This window comes from Lampetra planeri, chromosome 1 (genome assembly GCF_965212315.1).
Source record: "Lampetra planeri chromosome 1, kcLamPlan1.2.h2, whole genome shotgun sequence".
Classification (NCBI taxonomy): domain Eukaryota; kingdom Metazoa; phylum Chordata; class Hyperoartia; order Petromyzontiformes; family Petromyzontidae; genus Lampetra; species Lampetra planeri.
Window position 1 is genome coordinate 16693581 of NC_136107.1, and position 22250 is coordinate 16715830.

General features: G+C 43.7%; 1 protein-coding gene across 1 annotated transcript in view; it reads right to left on the reverse strand.

Moving 5' to 3' along the window:
- Nucleotides 1-22250, reverse strand: part of RECK (reversion inducing cysteine rich protein with kazal motifs) — a 134050-nt gene that overhangs the window by 70937 nt on the left and 40863 nt on the right. The window contains exon 4 of the mRNA XM_078594813.1: nucleotides 20090-20126. Coding sequence (XP_078450939.1) covers nucleotides 20090-20126 — 37 coding nt within the window. The remainder of the gene's footprint in view (nucleotides 1-20089; nucleotides 20127-22250) is intronic.

The following is a 22250-nucleotide window of genomic DNA, read 5'->3' on the forward strand; positions in this document are numbered from 1 at the left end:
CAATTAATCTCATTGTTCAAAACAAAACTGGACACTCAGATTTCAAAGATACGTATGCATTTGTGCTGAGCAACATAAAGTTTTATCCTCCACAAGCAATAAATACGGTCGCTACATCATCACAAACTGACCCTATTTCCTTTCTGACCATGTGGTGGCTAAACATTAAGTATTCATCACTCTGGGCCACCTAACACGTTGACACACTTGAGGCTGCGAATTTATTGGCAAAAGGCCCTGCCGTGCACGGAGGAAGTTTTACCAAGGAGTAACGGATGGCAACAGTAAGGGATGCAATAAGGATTATTTGATGAGATTTTAACTTTCACCATAACCATCATTAGTCTTGATTCGAAGCTTTCGTGACTGCAGCAATTACTCTTTGGTTCTTTCGGTAAAGTCACATAGAAATAAATGTAATAATAATAGAATACGACGTTTCGATTGCAACACAAGCAACCATCATCAGGTACAAATGAATGAGAAAACACACGTAGTAAACTTGGAAATATAATGCAATATAACACAGAGAGTCGGTCAACACAACAGTCAACACCCCACCTGGTTGATTACGTTCTTCCAAAGATTGCTAAATTTGAGAGAGAGAGAAAACATAGACACGGAGACACACAGACAGACACACAAGCAGAGAGAGATTCACACAGAGACAAAGAGAGAGACACACACATTAATTTATTTCTACGTGACTTTACCGAAAGAACCAAAGAGTAATCATCAGTCTCTATAAATCCACTGCGTAATGAAGGCCTCCCCAAGTCATTGCCATATCTCACGATCCTGGAATGTGATACTCCATCGAGCACCTGCATTTCCTTTACAAATGTAAAAATGGTTGACGTCACTAATGCAAGAAGAAAACAGTGACACGACATATACTGTATATTTTACAGTGTGTGTGTGCCCCTTGCGAATATTTATGATGCCAATAAAATACCCATTATATATTTTGAATATTAAAATATACGATAAAAATTGTTATTATGAACCATACAACATTATACTACACAGCATAACAATGATGTTTCTCGTAAAAGCTGCATATATTTAGGATTCCTATATTTTATCCATTATATTACAAAGGAGAGGCCTCTGTATATAAACAGACGTTGTGTGGGAGGCACACTGCTTAAAATTAATCCAGCAGTATTGTTCTGGGTATCCACAAATCACTGACAATTGCAGCTTCTTAGCCACTATCCTGGCAGCCCCGAGGGCTCAGACATAACTTGATGCACCAGTCTTTGGCAGAAGGAACTCGCATGTCATAAGCGGGAGTGTTCACTCCGTTTGAAAGAGGTGAGCTTTGTTGTTATTATTCGTAATTGCAGGTGTGATTCACATGTTACAAACTGGGCAGTTACGCCTGGCGAAGCCGATTTAAACTCCTCTGCCCACAGCACATCACCAGGCAAGACGCATGAAGTGTGAATCTTGCCATATGGGTTCAATCATTTTTTAGCTTATGCTACTTTTAATGCTCACAACGCTTATTTTGTGTTTATTCTTGGGCTCTGGATATTGGGTGAGATTTACATCTTCGCGAAAGGATCTAAACACGTCACCTCGGCGATTTGTCCCCTTTTTCGGTGACAAAGATACCGGCGCATTTTTTTCTTCCAAAATTAGGAAGGAGAGTAACATTGGTACAGCAGCACGTGAAACCAGCCCTTTTGTATCGCACTCCTCAAGCTGAGACTGCCGCTCGCTGAGAGGGAGTTCACTCCAGGGCTCACATTCCCGAAAGAGCACAGCCGGCAGGGATGTGTGGTGTAAGGGATGTGTGTGCAATTCACAATCGCCCCTCCCAGTGATGAGGTGAATGGGCAGCTGAGAGAAAAAGAGAAGTATAACATAGAACATTTTGAATGTGTACTACTGCATAGGTTTTCGCAGTTATGATTTATAACTTTACGATGTGTTTTCAGGTTGTACCGTGTGTTGTTGAGTGATCCTCTCAATGTTTAGGGGGCTTCTTTAGGAAGTGGATTGAGGAGCTCACTTTCTCAATTCAGTTCCTCAAGAATCTCCCAGTGCATGGAGTGAAACGTTAGACATCATGCCAAACAGAGTGCGGTACAACAGGAAAATGCACAGGAGAGTAATTTTTGTATGTCATCAGATGTCCATCAAATAATGTGTTATGGGCAATTGTGCCCAAGTTTTCTACACACACATAAACACAATACTTGAATATAAGTATGTATGGTGCTTACTTTTACAAACAATTGTCGTGGTCCATGATCTAACTGGCAGCCACCATGCCCATATTTGTGGCACTTGAAAATAATTGCGCAAATAAATTAGCAAATGACGCACGCTCGTGCTGCAGCGGCAAAACACTTGCAAAATGTCAATCGTGTGTAATCGTGAGGGAAAAGACAGAGATAAGATATACACATGCAGCAATTTCTACTTTATTGCACGTCAATTGCAGAAAATGGCACTTCTGAATTTGACAATGAAACAGCCCAAGAGATGGGCCCAATACGGGACTCAGCCAGCCACGCTGCCATATCTGCGTGACCTTTCCTGGCCCACTCTCTCCAGGCGGCCCGGGATAAACCCATCAAACATAACCAATAACTCCTTTCCTCTGCTGTGGCGCGCAGCTGGCCTCTTTGTGATCTCTCTCGTACAGCGAGGGATCCGTGGCCTTGCCCCCTCCTCTGCTCCTGCAACCCTCCCCATGACAATCGGTGGCGCTTTATTTGGCCGCTGTCACAAATGCGGTCTAGGTGCGGGGTGCTGAGACGGCGGGCACACACGCAGGGGTCACTCTTATCAGCCTGGGGCCAGACGCGTCGCCGGTTGGCAATCACTGCACGGCATATACCCGGCACCACCGGGCCAGCCTTGAATTATGTATTTTCCACACTGTGTTTTTAGCTGGCACTGTGTTTTCATTTGAGAAGTGTTTTGTGTACAGTTTTTTTGTATCACCTTTATGGCTTAAGATGGCTTGATAATAATTATTTCTTGAATTGATTAAAATGTAAGTAATGTGGCACTTAATGAGTAAATATGTATAGGTTATGCATTTCATTGTTAACAGCAATGTCGAGGCCACAAAATCACGAGAGCATATTGCTGTCCTTTTTGTCAATTTCACAAGTTCTGCACAAAGGAAGGATTCAGTTGAAACAACGGTGCAGGTATATTCAATCTCCTTATCCTCCGCACCTCTGTCCAACCAGAAGTATAAATGGTACAGTGTAGTTATTTGATTGGCGGATTGAGTGTGATGAGATAAACTGTGGATACCCTTTCTTCTTCCAACAAGTCTAACCATCGTAGAAGTTTAGGCCAAAATATGCCCTTCCATAAGCTGCCTCGACAAGATGGGCTCTCTAGAGCTTCATCTAGTGGAGGCCCTTCCATCAGCTGCGACGAGAGCAAATAATATCAGTGCTACACTTTTGTACAAAATACCACAGGTTTATGTAAAAATAACACACAGCACTAGGCCCTTAGTGGTTCCTATCAGCACCCCTTCGTGAGCCTCCCAATTTCATAAGAGTGAACTGTCTGTACTCTAGCTTTGCCATGGAGCATTATTTATTGGAAACAGTAGACTACCCGTGGTGCCAAGTCCCATCGCCAAACTATTTTGATTTAAATTACCGCAGAATGTATCTGCTGCGTGACAGATGGAATCATATCCTCTGACTTGGAAAAAACTTTATTTTTAAAGATCTTGGCAGCATGAAGGGACAGGCACTGTGCGGAAAAAAAGGCTTAACAAAAATAAATAACAAACACGTGTTGGGCGAGATAAACAAAGCAGGACAGTCGTCTAATGTTACGTGCCCTTGCGCACATCACCTTGCGCACAAAGCAGCTGCGCGTGGACTCTAGCGTTATCCATTCGGCTCAAGTTATCACTTCACGATACTTTTTTCTTGTTGCTGGGGACTCCTGAAACGGGACACCGAGGCGGCTGCTGCGATGACTTTTCCGCCCCTGTGGGGACGCCCAGTGAGACTACGTAAGTCATTAGACAAAGTTACTGCATTACTGTGTTATTTACATTCGTTCTGGTAGTCTGCCATTCAAAGTGGGATGACGTTTATTCAAAGTCAAAAGGTGAAAGAGTTCCCTTTACCAAACTGCTGGCGGGTGGCACCAATGTCAATTTAGTAGCCCTGAGCCACTAGATGAGATTTCACATTTCTATGGATGAGGCCAGTCTCTCTAAAGGGCAATCAAGCTTGATATCCATCATAGAGGTTGTTTGGGTAAGATCGCATAGATATAAATGTGTCGTTAAACCCGCCCCCACCTCACACAGCCAATTAGTAAACAAAACATGCCAATTGTCACTAGTTCAGCACACCAGTGTGTTGGAGAGTAAACCCACAACACTAGCATGGTACATAAAGAGAGTAAACCGACAACATTGGCATGGTACATAAAATACAAAAACTAAGATCCCGGTACTAAATATGTTTTACTGAAGATATCAATAGAATGTGTGTGCCGGATTAATTGCTTTTGTGGCAAATGCTATGTTGGTCAGACAGGACGAATGAGCAGCATGGGACAAAAATAACACCAAAGACTGTAATATTTTTGATATTCAGTCAAGAACATCATCTCATGCAGAATTTACTTTTGTCGTCAAGCCAGGAAGTGAATCTAAGGGGCGACTTTTACACAATGTTTTCATTGTTTGATATTCGCAGTACAAACTGTATTTTAATTGGAACTTGTGGATCAGATATCCACATCGCCCGTGGGAAGTCCTGATGCAGTTTATGATCAACTACTGTCACTGGGATAGTCTGAATCCAGAAGGTTCTTCAATCAGGCTCCTGTTTTTGACATCTGAACTGTCCCCATTTGTGTTACAATTTTTTCTTTGGCGTGATTTTAGCCTGGGTGGTGGCAAGCAGTCACCATCTCCGTGGATGGATAGCATCGTATTTTCTCACACCACGATAAAGTGGATCAGTCTCGTGGGCGATCCTCTTCTGACAGAAATGCAGTGAGCGTTTGGTTAGCTTTGAATTGCTAAGATGGAAAGTGCCAGTGTTGAAAATGTTCTTACATCCTTCTTTAAGTTGGTGGTGAGGCTGTCCTCCGTTTCTATGAGTGTTGTTACCTGCGCCACCAACCCAGCTTGCCCGGCGATAAGCCATGGTGTCGAGATGTTAATACCTCGCCTGGCAAACAGGTCATGAGTTCGATCCTGGCTGTGACGCCTGTATATTTGGAGTTTACATGTTCTCCCCGTGGCCGCGTAGATTTTTCTCCGGGTCCTCCGGCTTTTCCCTCAACATTTAGAAATATGCGTGTAGAGTGTTTGGCTGTGATACATTTCCACATGATAAGCCACTTTGTTGAGTTATAATTATTCCAGGCCCAGGGAAATGGCATGCGAACACCCCGCGCTAGGCAGTATCCACGAGGGATTGTCATCGTGAAATGAAGCGCACTTAGCTGGAACACACATACACACATGTATGGACGTCCGCACTGGAAACGTTTCAAAACATGAACGGTTGGAAGTTACAGTTTTCCTGGTAGATTATAAAAATAATCGTAGACATTATGCAGGGACTTCATTGCAGTGGAATTTGTAAGCTATTTGGCATATACAACACGCAAAAACAACAATCCCCCGTATAGCATGTAACAGACTGTTGGGGCACGTTCTGTTAGCGAGCACTTATGAAGGCCGGAACGGTACACGAGGGGGTGGGTGGCGATGTTTACACACCCCACCAGGTACTCATTTGAGGCTGAGTCGACCTCGGGAATGCCCAGCGTCGGTTCATATAAACGTCACTGGTGTTGGCCGTGAGCTGGAATCTAACTGGGGTCGCCGGGTTCGTAGCGCAACGTGATAACCGCTACACTACCACTCCCCCTACGTATACGACCTGCACACACACGCGCTCACATTTATACACGAACGAACACAAATCCGACTGATGTACAGCCAAAGGCCAAGCAGCAAGTATCATTGTGCCGACTCGCTGGTTTTGACTGTTGCCCCGACTTAGGAGCAGACGTTTCCTGCGGGCTGCTCGCAGCTGCCTCGGGCAGCCGAGTGACGCGACCAATCCTCCCTCGGGGCCCTCTGGCACGTGGACACGCAGGCGCCCTATGATGTCAACACCCCGTGACAGCCACCGAGCTAAACCTGAGACAAAGTGTAACCAGATGTGTGTATCATTTATGTTCTGGATTGCAAGTGCAGCGTGCAAACTATTACATTACGGCAGCATTCCGTGAAATGTGTTCATTGATATTAACTTGGGGACTCCTAAATTCTCCAAAATCAAACACGCTGTGTCCGTTTTTTGACTGTAATATTAGATACTGCGCTGACTAAGAGAGTATACAACAACCAATTACATTATAGGTGGCTATATTTTAGAAACACTGGTATCAGTGTGTTAGGTAGCAAATGCATTAGCATATGGAAGTGAGCTTTCAAAATGTCGACACAAAAGTGCGAGGAAACATGAAGGCAAGATATCATTTGGCATGCATACCATGACAAGGCACGTGTGTTCATAAGAAACTGTAGTAAAGGTCATTTCCCCGAGGTCAACCCTGACCAAAGCCAGACTGCGACCACAACTCAAAGTGATGCTGCTTAAATGTAGTATTTATTTGTAAATCTATACCACCGTGCATACCTTTTTTAGCTTTTTACAAGGAGTGAAATGGTGAGTTCTGTGTAACCAAACCCAGGCCACAATCAAATCCCTGTAAGCCCTTTGAGGCTGCGGGGTGCATTCCTCGGGGTGTGTAAATCACGCCTCAAGCCTCACATCTTAGGAGCACACCAGTATCAACGTTTGTGACGAAGCACATATGAGTTCCACATCCCAAAAGGCAGAGGATAAAGGTGCTCACGCCGCTGCTGTCAGAAGGGGCTGCACGAAAGGGAACTCCAGTGAGCCCCTAGATGGTATTTGGCCTACTCTTGCACACTGGCCAGGCCTCTTGTAAGAGGCAGGAGCACTCACACTGTCCTCCACCACACTCGACATGCCAAATTAACTGATTGTGGTGCACCCATTTATACTGCCGGGTGGACAGAGCTCGAAGGGGGCTGGGACCTAAGCAACTCGCCCATTATTTCGACTCCCTTGCCGACAAAACAGACCGGTGCCCTCGATTTCAAATCCAGAGCGCTAACCATTATACCATGGCAGTATCCCACCGGCATGCCCAAGGAGAGTGGGAAATGTCACGAAGATGGCATGGTGCCAGCACGCAGCACCTCACTACAAGCCGGCCCATCGCTCGTCTGTCTAATCGGCAGCGATTGCGGCTATCGACACTCAACCCTTGACAGCTGTCGATTCACACACAGCTATCCAGCCCCGAAAAACTCCATCCTTCCAGTCCTAAAAACACACTCCCTCCAGCTTTCATTTATCCCTGCAGCTGATATTCTTGTTGTCCTTCCCCTGCACCTCCGATTAGCACATTTGACTATGTACGGTGCGAAAGAAGTCCCACATACATACATAAGTGTTACTGTGACTTGGTATACCACCAAATCACCCTGAATGCTCCCTATATTGTTGAATGAATCTCAGAAGCTCAGCAAGTATGATCGTGGTTAATGCTTGGATGAGTGTCTACCAGAGATGCATGAATGGAATTGGCCAAACATCTAAATGCAGGACACCTTCTGGGAAAGAGCCTTGAATCTCAGTGATGCTTTCTTGGGTAAACAATTGTGATGGTGATTATTATTATTTGTTATATTTCATTAAATATCTTGCTAAAAAACTATACTTACTCACACAAGCATGGGATGGCGCACTTCTCCATTAGCACCTGTGAGCCAGCGGTGTACATTCCACATTACTATGGGGAGGGTTAATCTTTGCACAAGATTTCCTACAAAACAGCCCTCATTTTATCAACTCAAAAGAGATTATGGACCAAGTTGAGAACTCAATACCGTAAATGAATTACAGTACTCCATTTCACACCTCCGACTAGCAGCACGATTGGCTACGTACGGTGCAATTGAAGTTCAACATACATATGTAATGAGTCTCGGACAACTTCTTTATCGCCGTTATTTATTTATTAAGGCGCGTCGTGCAGAAAACGTAGTCTCGTATCCTACAGATATTTGGGCTAGGATTAACATACAAATACTTGGGCTAGGATAACAACAGATACTTGGGCTAGGATAAAACACTTGGGCTAGGACAGCACCCAAGTAGCGACGACGCAAAGACAGCGACGGCCCGAAAACAATGACGCCGTGGAGACAGTCCATCCCGATCCCTCGGCATCCCCGAGCTCCCTCGTCTGCCACCTTATATCCCCCCGGCGTGGCCTCGCTCCGCCCCCGGCCACGCCCCCTTTCTCAAATTGTCTCGGCCAATCCCAAACTTCCCCGATAGCTCCCTCCTGTAATTATCCCTCGTGACCACTTGGCCACGCACTTTCCCTGCACCCGCACTGTCTCCACACACGCACTACCTGTCTTTCTCCGCACTGTCCCTACACATACATACATGATGAGGTGGATGGATATGCAGCCATTCACAGGCTGTGGGGATGCACTGGTTCAAACTTGTGCAAATCCATTTGGTCAAGATAATTCCATTAGATTTATTTTTACTCCATTACTGTCAGAGTTGCATTACCTTCTTAAATTGATGCCAATTGCCTTCTTCTTTGGTGGGGAAAAACATCCAGATCTTACCTTGAGACAAATAATGTCTGTTCTACAAGTAAGCACATAAACATATTCATAAGAAAATGCACCTGCTGCTCACAGTTTATTTAGTGAGCGAATGCTTTTACACGTGACTTTTGCACACTGAGAGCACCAGATGCACAAATAAGGGTATCCCAAGGAAAAAACACCTTAGAGACTGGTCAGCAAAATAATCATGCCACCTGATCTGGCCCATGCTTTAGAATCACTCCCACCTAATTTCTAGTGCCATGACCCACTCCTGCATTAAAGTCACCCAATAAAATGGAGCTGTAACCAACACAAGGCAGAGGTCACAGAAGGCTTCCGAATCTACACGAATGTTTATATTCAATAGGGGCATAGGCCACCACCACAATTCCTCATCTCCTGTCGATGGGTAGGCAACCCACAATAGCTTCAGAGCATACTACACCTCCCTCGCAACCATGCTCACACATCCAATTTATTATTTTAATCATAACAAGAATCTTTCCCTACTGTCTGGTATTATCTTGCCCAAGTAGACGACTGTTCACCCTCATGGTGACATCAGCCAGGACCAGTACACCGGATTTTCGGTGTTCTATCGAAGTCCAGGCAGTATTGGTCCAGCTCTGCAGAGAGGAATCGCAGCCTCTCCTCCACATAAAGCATCTTGACATTCCATGTGGCCAGCTGTAGTAAATTTCTGTTGTTTCTGGAGGCCCCCTGAGGGTTGGGTTCAATGGCGGAGCCAGGATTTTCAGGTAGGGGGGCAACCCCTCCAGCAATGAAAAATGATAGAGGAGTTGTTAGTAAGTAAGGACTTGTCCCTTGCTACTTATTCGACGCGTGTGCGGCGATGGCGCAGCCATCGATGAGGGTCGAATTCGAACCGCGTGTGATCGGCATCGCGCTCGCTGAAGGTATGCCTTCAGGGAAGTCGTGTACTGTATACACAACTGCGCACAATTATGTGAGTCACTTATAACTGCTTTGCCGTTACTTATTGCCAATTATGGACTCAGACTATTGACCTATCATCTCATAGAGTCCCTGTCACGTAATAATATGCTACACAGTGGCAGTGGGGCTCGCAAAATGCCGATTTATTACTAATAAACCCCAATATGATCCGATCGAAATTCGGGATTTCAACCTGACGGGATAAGTACATGGGCAGGAGGGGAATTAAATACTAGGGCCACGTGCAGACACAGGGTGGAACATGAAGGTGGAAGTAGAGTCAGGGGTGGCTATTGACCCCACTACTGGCTCAGCCGTGCAAAATGTCATGCAGCCTGGCTGTGGCGGCGCTCTAGCACTAAGCACCAGCGTGCTACTTTGGCAGTATACATATGATGCTCACTGGAGCGCCATATTCCACCAGCATGTTTTATTAATGTACATGAATAACATATGCTGTTGTGTCACCCTCCCGTCTGAGTGTATAGTATTTTTGGTGCCTTTCCCACCCCACGAGACCGTACGAGAATGGAAATGTGCCATGCCAGGATGGCACTCCTGCGCACTGCATCGAATGGCCGGTCAATGAAGAATGTTGCAATATTGTGACTGCATGAGGAGTAAACTTCGAGACAGTTTTCCCCATAGGCGAGACAGTTAGCTTGATGCTAAAGACACGAAGCCAACCACACCTTGGAAAAGCATGCGGCATCCACTGTTTAGTTTTCCTACCCCACTAATGCAAAAAGGCCCTTTGTGGCAAGCTTTCAGCTATTATCTTTTTGTTATCGCCAGTGTTAGCCGTGCTCTCACTGCTACTGGAATTCAGTCCACTTCACAGCTGTGTAAATATCCTGGGAAATTTCTGAGATGGCTTTGGATAATAGTTTAATTTTGCATGCCTGCACGTGCAGTGATCGTCTATTTGAAACATTAGAAATGTTGTTTGTTCCATTTAACAAACTTCTGATTCTGATGCAGAAAGTAGTTATTTCGTTTAAAGTGGGTCAAACCCGCTACAGATAGTAACAGATGTTTTTTTTATGATGTTGCAAAATAATATGTTTTTGTCTCCTATAAACATTTCTGGCATGGCGAAGAAGACATGTGTGTCATGTTTATACTCCTAGCTATGCTTAACTAAATAAGCCAACGTTTTTTTTTTTCTCAGAGCAATTAGGTTAGCAGAAAGTGCCACTAGAAATACAATACTGCAGTACTTTCATTCGCAAGAGTGACATTGTGCAGATTTTATCCACCAAATTTCTTAAAGTCACATGCTTCTATGGTCAGAGAAAAAAATATTTATTTCACACACCTATGTAGGATAATGAAAAGGTGAATATCAACAAATGAACTTTTGTAATGAGGGAATTATTGTACTTTATTCCCATACTTGAGGAAGGTTAACACTGGTTATACGACACACAGCTGTTATGGAATTGCTGCCTCTGGCTGTGTTTGAGGATTTCAAATCACATCTTTGTCAGAGACTCAATTTAATAGTTGTCTAAACCTCTTTTTACCAACCACATGCTTACAAACTGCTCATTCACGCACCACAATCCTTCTGAACATATACCAATGGTTTATACATCTATATTTTTATATGTATATGTTTCAGGGCAAAAAGGCTGGAGTTGAGTGATTTGTAGAAAAGCATCATTTTGAAGAGCAAGCTGGAAGTGCTGAAGAACTCGCAATTGAACAGTAAGTCACACTCAGACTTTTAAATGCACGCATTAAATAAACACTGATGAACGACATCAAGACTACATACGCACTTGCACAATAGATGACGCACGTTAATGTTACAATACTAATTTGATTACCCAAATCGTAACGATGTCCTAATAATTCACTTATCGCCAAGAAAACACCCAACTTTGTTTGTCCGCCACTTTTACGTCTCAGAACAGATTGCGTCAATGTTCATTCCCTATTCATGATAAGCGTCACGGCCGCTCAGCAGAGACGTAGCTAGGATATTTTGCGCCCGGGGACGAACTATAAAATTGGCGCCCCCCCCCCCCCCCCGTTTAATCACATTTTCCTATTACATCGAATAAGGAATAGCAATTAAAATTTTAATGAAACATTGTCTTTAAAGAAGCAAATTTATAGAAATTATATTACATGGCTCACTCAGTCACTGTCGTAGACATAGTCTACAAAAGATTAAATTTTCCTGATTTCACTGTCGCAAACTGTTTTATTCCAATGTTTCTCTTTCAACGCTAAGAAGAGCAAGATCGCTGAGACGATCTTGTCCCATTGAAGCACGCAAATACGACAAAATAAGTTTCAATTTGCTAAACGACCGCTCACAGCTTGCAATTGAAACTGCTATTGTTAATAAAATTTGCAGTGAAATTCGCAAATTCGGAAATATGTCGTCTCCATAAAACACAATAAAACAAAGAAGATCCAAAGGAGTTTCTGGTAGAACTTCATTCCGGTTACTGAACAGCATTTTGCTATCTCCAATTTCTGGAAAAGTTCGTGGCCATTGATGTCGGTGTCATAGAAATTTCCAAAATCTGTGCAATTTCGACGAATTGCATCGACATCTGTGTTGGATAGAAGAGTTTTGACGTCCAGCAGAAATCCTAATTTTGTGTTCAGGCCTTTTAGTCGTAAAAACCGTGTTGACATCTCCTGTTGAAGTCGATAAAATACGCTCTTTATAATGCGCACAATTTCTTCTTCTACCTGCATCTCTTGCCAGTTCTCCTGGCATCTTCCGACGTCGCCTAATTCTTCTGTCCACATCGATCCCTCAGGCTGTGCATCTTGTTTTGGCGTTTTCTACAGCAACTTGGCTCAAATCATCACGAAGCTTGACAAATTCATGCTCCAAAGATTCAATATCAGTTGCTGCTTCCTTGAAATTCATAGTAGGATCCTGTAAGCGCTTCTGAACACGATCAATTTTTTCAAGAATGACATTCCAGAAATGTAATAAAACTATGAAGTTAAAATGTAATACACATGCCTGTAACTGTTCTGCATCACTTCTGGTTTCAGGCGTCATAGTTACGTCCTCCGATAATTTGTCTAGCAGCCCTACTAGTTCATCCAGTCCTTCATAGATAGCTTTAACAGCTTCTGATCGTGCACTCCAGCGTGTTTCAGACTCCCGCTTTACTGTGATGGGCACAGCTTTTTTTAACTCTTCCCAACGAATTGTTGAACGAGAGGAAAACAAATATATACTTTCAACTGTTCCAAAAAATGTGACGACAAGTGGATCCTGTTTAGCTGAGTGTACTCCTGCTAAGTTTAAGCTGTGGTTGTCACAGTTGACAAACAATGCTCTGTGATTTTTGTCACATATTCGTTGTTGACTAAGGCTGAAAGACTGCGCCTGTCTGTTGTTTGGGACGTTCTTCCATGTAAGTTATTAATAGGCGCGCGTACCAAAATCTAATTACATGACATGTAGGCTGTGTGTGGCGGGATATATAAACTTTTAGGTTGAGGTGTAGATTTGCGCAGTAGTTTCAGGCTGCCGCGCCCGCCGCAATAAGTTATAATGTAACGTTGTAAGCCTCATTTTGGCGCCCCTATACCTTGGCGCCCGGGGACATATGTACCCCCCTGCCCCCCCCCTAGCTACGCCTCTGCCGCTCAGAGAACCCCCAAGGCTCCTAGAGACGACGTAACCCTCGTCGAACCACAGTGAAGCAACTGTGACGATCTTCATAATTCACCCGCAACGCTTCTTAAAGTTACGTACTTATCGGGTCTGAAAAAAACTAATTATTACACAACTATGTAGTTGTGTAATAATACTTTTTTTTTGCACGCTTTACTACGATGTTTGTTAAAAATAGGAAAACAATAAATACTTGTTTATGTGACAGTATGATCGGTAATGGGTTGGCTTGATAAGATTAATACTCTTGTTGTTTCTTTAATATTTTCCAGGAGAGAAATAGCTGTTAGCGTGGTTTTTTTTTACAGAGGAACAACTCTGCAGTCATAACTTTGTTTTCAAAAGATGTTTTTGTTGAAAGACGCAAGGACGCAATTAGGCGGAGAAGGAGCAACAGCCGCACCCAAGTAAGCCCCCCCCCCCAACCCGCGCGCACATCTTTGTTTGTGCACGGCCTTGGCAGTTTTTTTTTGTTAAACTGAACTCATTCACAGCTTTTGAGAGTCAGCTCAGGTCTGTGAGGCCACTACTTTTGTCGTAGGCTTGCTTGCGCAGTGCCGTAAGCTTGTTTCCTCTGAACATTTCCTGTAAGGCACTCAGGAGGGATTAAAGGCGCTGCTTTGCTTACTGTCGGAGAGGCCGCAAAAAACACTTTTCCTTTGTTACAACAAAATCTCCAAAAAAGTATCACAGAATGCCGTAAGCAAGCGGAGAATGAGACGCAAGATTGGGAGTAAATGACTTCTCAATATTTATTATGACTCTTCAAGCCAGATTAATTTTAAAATTTCAAGGTGGCCGTTGTGTGTGCGTGGAACGCGTGGGAAAGTTTACAATCACGCTTCCTCTATGAACACCAACGAACCAAAACAAATATTGTTTATATGCGCACGCTTCTTGCTCAGCCTCGCTTTTCAGGAAAGGATAACCGCTAGCACGCAGCAGGCAATCTGGTCTCATTAAAAAAAATGATATTAAAATGTAATACCCACCAGAGGCAGGGGATGCACTAAAGCTGATTTTCTGGCTAAACAACCCATACAATCATAGATTTCCTGTACACTTACATACATTGTTAATTAATAGGGACTGCTCAGCTCCATAGCTCCCAATTAATCTCGAAGATAACCGAGCTGAAACTTCGCATACATTTGTATGTTTTTCACAATTTTATTCAGAATGTGATGTTGGCGTCTTGTCATATGCACAGTGTAGACCTGTGTGTTATGGAATGGCCTGCAGAAAATGACTTCACGAAATTATTTCTGAATCCCATTCAAACGACCCTTTTTCATACGTACAATTGGGGACACACTTTCCGCCATATCCTACTCCACAGAAATATTTGTCATGGCAGTCAAACCAATTTTAAGTTCTTCTCAAAACTCGAATTGAGCAAAATTAAGTGAAAAAACTAATATTACTTTAATGGATTTTTTTGCGTGCAATCTTCGGTGACCAGGCTGAGACGATAAGCTCACAACACTTGAGACCCCAATATTACTCAGGATCTTAGCAGTGCGGCTCAGTGCTCTGATCAATAAGCTATCCCCAACACATCCTGCAACTCTCCTAAGTTTTACAAAAAACACAGTCGCTGCCCGTGCTGTGCAAAAAACTGCGCGAATTCGAGCCACCATCGACGGGTTCTCGATATCGAGCCACTTTCAAGTTTGTGCTCTCCACCTCTCAAGCACAGGAACCTGGCAGCGAGGTCAACAGCCTTTTAATGAAGTGTTGATGCAGCCTCCTCGTAATGGTTTCTCAAAAGAGTCACTATTAAATAAATCGTCCATTGGAAATTCAGTCAGTGTAAGCGAGTGGGTGGAAGAGCACGGAGCGCCAGCAAGGATGCCTCCTTTATCTAATTGCATTCATATGGCCTGTAGCAGATATCCAGATCTTTCTTCACACTTACTGGTGCATATGTACCATGTGCTTTTAGCCTTGGAACTACTTTAAGATAATTCCTTCCTTATAAATTGAACTAATTGTGCATTTATATAGAAACTGTAATGTTTCAGATGATGAATTTTTTTAGGCTTTCAAAAAAATGTTCTCGTCAATTAATAGGTCATCGACAATCAGACCTAGGATCAATGATAACCATAGTTATAACAACATTGTTACATGAATTACAATTTTTATTGGAGCCCAGGTCTATCGGCAGTGACATGTTTTATGAAAATAACTCTCAGAGCACACACTCAACCAAATCTATAAATATGCGTATAAAGAATAATAATGCAATTTCTAACGTGCACATAATTATGCGGATAGAACTGCCCATGGCTCTGAGGCATGGAACCAAGCTGAGTGTCACGTGAAAGCCTGACAAAAGATATGGGGCCTTTAAGTGTCTTGTAAAATTCGGTATAAATTTAATACTGCGAATGTGGAACGGTACAGTGTTCCAGACGGATGGAATTGCCATGGAAAAACGGCGCCTGACAGTCCTGGTCCTTGATACATTGAGGAGGTTGTGTCTCATGTTGCGGAGCATTCTGAATAAACACTGTATAGTAGTTGTTTTTCAGATTCATAGAATTTCTCTGAGACTTATTAAAAAACAAGCTTCATAATGCTGGTCCACAACACGCCTCTCTCCAGTTCTCATATCCTTTTTTTATGCAAAGAAGAGCAAGGCCTACAAAAGGGGGAAGTGCCCCTGACAGAGAGGGCCCGAACGCAACAGGCATCTGCCGCGTTCTTCCTCAAAAGCTTTCTCCGCAAATCCCCGAGGAATATTGTACAATGCCTGGAAAGAGGCTCTGTACAGGCCGCACAGATTTAAGCCAAAGCCAGATGAAAATCACCAGCCACCATTCTAATTCACAGAAACAAAAACAGCTCATTCAAAATATGCCGACAGTACCAGTCAACCCGATTATATTCAAGTAAAAACCAAAACAGTGCATGCTTTGTGTATTATATATATACTCTTACGTTTGATGGAATCAAAAACTATTATTTTGCTAGGTTAAACATCATCTCACAAAAAAACAGAGACAAGCGGTTGAAAGCAGTGGAAAGCTAAAAGCACCCAGGAGAGAGGAGAATTAAGAATTTAACATCAGCAACTCTTGACACCAGGGTCCCCCCCCCCACCTCACACACAGGGGTGGAAGCACACACATTCCCGTCATGCTCCAAACCTTTGCCTGACCCCGCAATTAGAGCAGTGGTCTGTACGTATGTGTTGAACTTCATTCGCACCGTACGTAGCCAAGCGTCCGGTGAGAAAAGAAGTTCAACACACATGGTCTGCCCAACAGCCAGAACAGCAGACAGCAGCAGCAACACATCACGTGCCGTGACTGCTCGCTGTGTTCTGCGAGGAACAGCGCCGACAGAAGATTTTTATCTGTGTGCACAATCAGCACGGCACTGTCTTCAACAATGCGTTCTAATTTGATTCTCTTCGTGTTTTGTTCCCAGAAAAAAACAACGTTCAAGATCTTTTGAAACCAATTGCCTTTTATTTAAGGAATGCATCTCTTTGCAACATCACGGCCACTGTTCGTAGTAACCTTCCTTCTAAGTTATCCAAATAAATAAATAAACGTACACAAAGCCTTGTACAAGATAATAATTTGCGCCAAGAGATGTTTTAAAAACAAAAGGTCAAGCCCCAAAACTTTTTTTAACAGCGTCACCGCTTGAGATTTCCTCAGCCGGCGTTTTGTTATCATCGCCAGTTCTCAATGCCGAATGCCACAAGGTTTGGCTGTCAACACATGCCTCTGGACTCCTGTTTAATTATAGAACAGCAGCGGGCACACACACACACAAGCCCACGGGGATATGACAGGGGTCCGACTAGCCTTGAGAAGCCCTCTGTGGGTCCACTCAGCGGCCTGCAGAAATCTTCAAAAGACTCAATCCATCCCAGCGAAGCCTTTAACACCGACCCCCATAGTCCTCTCCCCCCACCCCCACGCCAACTCTCACTTCATTCCCTGAGTTCCCCAGTCTCCCCACCCCACCTCTCCTCTACTATCACCGTGAACCCACACTCACACCCCCTACTGCCCCCCTTTCTCCAGGCCTCAAAACATTCTCGCCCACAGCCGTCGCTCACTCCCCCGCACGCCCCATCGCAGCTCCCACCCAACCACTGCAATTTGTTCCCCTTTGTGCGGGGCCGGCGGGGGCTGGCAGCCAGGAGCGGGCGACAGGAGACGACGGGATTGTGTGGCACGCCGCGGCGTGACCAATGCACGCCAATTGGCCCCGTGCGCCGCGAGGAGGGCACGCTCTCATTACTCCCATTCGCGTACTGCATACAAGGAATGGAACTCTTTTCTTGAATGACAGTTTTTGGGTTCTAAATAAAAAAAATTGGTCGAGATTTTTCTGTAGAGGTTTGGGGAGGGAGGGATGGATGGAGGGGTCCATTTTTTAAAAAGGCATCCTTTTGAAAGAAATAACGTGCAACTAATTCTGCTTCCTTTCCGTGGCTTCGGCTTATTGCTGGCAGCTGCGTGCATTCCATTTTTTTTAAGTCAGACCAATTCAATTTAGATTCATGTACAATATTGTTTTTACGATGCCTAGAAAATCAATAAGCGCACGAAAAAATCAAACATTTAACTGATTATTAAGGAAAGTTTTGCCAAATATATGATCCAGATTTGAAGCTTTCGTGACTGCAAGGAAATACTCTTAGTTCTTTCGGTAAAGTCACGTAGGTAAAAAATGAAATTGAAATTAATAAAATAAAACAATGAAATCACGACGTTTCGGAGGCAACACAAGTCTCCGTCATCAGGTGGGACCGTCACAGCCAGATTTGCTTCATCAAGTGAGGCCGGGATTCAAGATGCAAGCTCTTAAATACAAGTTAAGGGGGGAGGAGAGGGGGGAAGGAGCTTATCAGAATGTGGTAGCCAATGAATGGAAGGTATCGGGAGGGGGGGGGCGGGGCTAAAAGAAGGATCGAGGTACTCGTGGGCGTCCTCGACGTGGACGTGTTTGTGCGCAAGTCACTGTGGATGCACATGATAGAAAAGAAACGAAAATGCCCATGTTTATACCAGTGTTGGCTGACAATAAAGAGAGTACTGTTAAACGCTGGGGATGTTAACACTCGGTAAAGTAAAATAGTGCCTGTCAGATAAGATGGTCCAAAAATGTGTAGTTAAATCTTTTTTGCATGGTTTATAACATCTTCCCAATGATTACTAAGTTTGTACCCATCATCACGGTTGAAATTATGTCTGTGTTTGTATATCTGAATGGCTTCGTGTACAAACCTTTGATGGTAGCCAGAGGGTTTGCAGAGCACCTTAGTCTCGGAAAAAACAATATCATGAGAGCCCACCACGTTGTAGCAATGATCGGTAACGGCGGAAGACTCAATTTTGCCGTGTTTCAAATCTGACTTGTGCTCGCGGACATGATCAGAGACATGACGTTTCGTTTCCCCAATGTAACAGTCACCACAGCTGCAACTCAGTTTATAGACTCCAGGGTATTGCAAGTCAGGGATGACATCCTTCACAGATGGAATTAGATCACGGATTTTATGTACTGTACTGAATCGGACTTGGATCTTATGTTTGTTTAGAATTTTGGAGATCTTTTTGGTCACGCCTGCTATATATGGTAACGTGATAGTTTTGATCGGAGTTTCAAGTGGCTGTTTCTGTATGGTGGGAGAAACAGCACCATCCGCCAAGCTGTTTATTGTTTTATTTTATTAATTTTAATTTCATTTTTTACCTACGTGACTTTACCGAAAGAACTAAGAGTATATATGATCCAGAAGCAATCGATGCCAGAGACATCGATTTATTTCATTCATGTAGAGATAATTCTTGACAACAGCCGTATGCAATTCAATGGCCATTCTCAGAGGAGGTGACCCATCGGTGTGTACGCTCCTTACTAATAATAAAAGCAAGGCAGTTCCAAGTCTATTAAATGATTGCACAAATATGTTTTGCTCAGTGAATATTTTTTCCACACTGAATTAACACAGCAAACCCCAAGTCGGAGAATCTAGGAGTGGTTTACAATTACTGCAGTGGCTTGTCACATCTAAGTGCTGCTCCTGCAACTTGAATTACAACTTCGAATGGCCCTGAAATGTGGAGGCATTAGCTGCCGCTCACCCACAGTAACGTCTGTGGCAGCACCAGACTGTAAGAAGCTGATCCCTCCGGATTATTGGCTTCACAAAACGTAACATCCTGTCACAAACACTGGGCAACAAATAAACCACGGCAATGGCTAATTCCCACAGGGTAGAGTCATGCACTTGAAGTTTTGCCTGCCCATCTGCTTTGCCTAAGCCCTGCTCTTGGTGTGTGAACTGTGCATGAGCGCATCGTCTCCATTGCGGGTCTCGCGCTCACGCGTCCACCCAGAGCGACCTGTCCATTGGTTTGTGAAATCCGGGGGCTGACAGGTGTAAAATTAACAACGTTACGTTAATTTGAAGTTTATATTTCATGAGACAGAGCTCGTATGCTGTAGCTGTGAGGGTGGGGGGGAAATAGAGAGAAGTGTGACTTACTACTGCGTTAGGTTTTCACGGTGATGCTGTATAGCCGGCTCTGCGATGTGTTTTCAGGTTGTTCTGTCTTGTTGTTTGACAATCTCTTAGAAATTGTCAGATTCATTTCCTGAATAAGCTCTCATCACGTAGAGTGAAATGTAAAATAGAATAGCTGAACTACTTTGAGTGCTTTCAGGGGCATTGGATGAAATTAATTGCCCTCTTGGATAGCTGCGTATGTATGAATATTTTTTTTTATTTCCCAGAAAAAACTCACCAGGCAGCGTGGAATTAATGCAGTCCCAGAATCCAATCTGAAAGAGAACAAAGCACATCAAATCCGTCAATATCAAACCTGTGGTTCTCGGAAAAAAACACTTCACCTTGTTTACAGTACACTTTATCATCATTAAAAATATGCATACAAATGTAGATGCTTAATTTATGCATAGGGAATTTAAGTCTGGCTTAATTGTACAACTCAAACGAGGGTAAATTATATTCACTTAAAACCAAGCTTTGAAATGTTTTAGGCCAATCGACCCATTGCCAATGTAAGATAAACACGAACTGATTGTGTGTTACAATATATCGGGCATACATATCCTGCACCGACACAGGGCTCATGATTAATTGCCATTGCCAACAGACAACGAATGTAGCCACATTCACAATTCACCATTCTGCTGCGGTGATGTACTTCAAGCAATAAAATATCCAGTCGACACTTTTCCGCTGAACTCACTCCCTGGATTAAACCTCCGATGTTTAATCTGCATCTCCCAAAGCTCTTGACTGGATATCAAAACTTCACGTCATGTTGTACAACATTGCTTTTCCTGAGGTAGGTGGGGTGACTCAGACGTCAGAATGCTGAGCTGGCAACGCTGAGACTCTGGGTTCAAATCCAAGCAATCGCCTGTGATTAAACCAGTTTCTCATGTGCAATGAGTTGCAGCCTGGTCATCAATGGCTCCACCAAAAAAAACATGATTCTAAATTTGGTTCTGTGTTTAATTTGGCTAAATTCTAGATCTAGAGATGTATAATATTTGTTTGAATGTTACGTGACAAATATTAGAGAGCAGGTGCTTTCCTCTAAGGTGTCAACCAGAGGTCACTTGAAGGGATCTCAGAGGTAGCTCTGTGATATTCATTTCCTTTGTAAACTTCTAACTTGAAGGGTTGCACTGGTTGGCAAGAGACCCAAATGAGTACTTCATCTAATGACATGACGGCGATAGCGCAATCATGATCAAATGTGGCATATTTTTCAGCGATAAATACCCACATTCCTCCAAACTATTGCACAGAGCTCCCTGTCCTTGGTCACAGAGTCTGCAGGAAAGTCGAAGGCTTGTGGTGCCAACTTAATTTACTGAGGTTCAAAAAGGCAGTGGATTCTGAGCTTGGGAAAGTCATCAAAAGAGAGGTCAAGAGATCACAATGTTCCTCCCGGCCAGTGGGACCCCTTTGATATTGTAAATGCTGTAATGTGTGATACATAGTGCATACTGGCAAAGCCACCAGCCTCTCTTCGTTCTAATGTTCACGAGTTTTGTTTGGCAATGCATGATTCTGCAACGGACTTTTTGTGCGGTAGTGGCTCCTGCATGGGAGGAACAAAGGATCGGTGGAGCCGTGCCTCCGTGAGACTGTACAAACAAAATATAAGCCGTGTTACCACTAGAAAGCTTATTCTGTACAAATTCCCACTTGTTCAAAACACTATGAAAGTGGAGCTAGATTAAACGGACATAGACTCAGATAATAACTTGAGTTCAGGACAAGTAGAGATGCACATTAAGGAAGTTCAACTGGGTGTGACCAGAGCTTGCAACACTGACAAAGTGTACGTATGTGTATTGAACTTGTTTCGCACTGTACGTAGCCGACCGTGATAATCGGAGGTGCAGGACAGGTGTGGAACAAGCAGTGAAGCATGGGCGCATGCATGCTTGGAAATACACTGAGACAAAAAGACAAGGGCATGGATCAAAAAACAAACATTTGTGGCAGTATATTTACTGTTAAGAAACGTAAGTGGGCTTGGGCAGGACACATAACACGAAGGGATGATGACCAATGGGTGGCAACCAAGAGGAGCGAACAAGCCAGAGAGAAGATTCCCACCACAGAGGTGGCATGATGAGATTAGCTCATGTGCAGGGGTGAGATGGATTGTCACATCGCAAGACCACACGATATGGCGATGGTGCGTTGAGGCCTTCATCCAGCAGTGGATTGTCTAATGGCTGAGGATGATGGTGATAAATATAACATGTGACGAATGCCTACTAAACATATCCAATACCCACATTTGCAGCTTCACATGGGAGCCGGGGAAGCGATTTATGATTTGTGACCTTTCACAACCAGTCGCGATAACTTTAGTGTAACAGATTCTTAAAACGTATAATCATTTTATATCGCAGCAC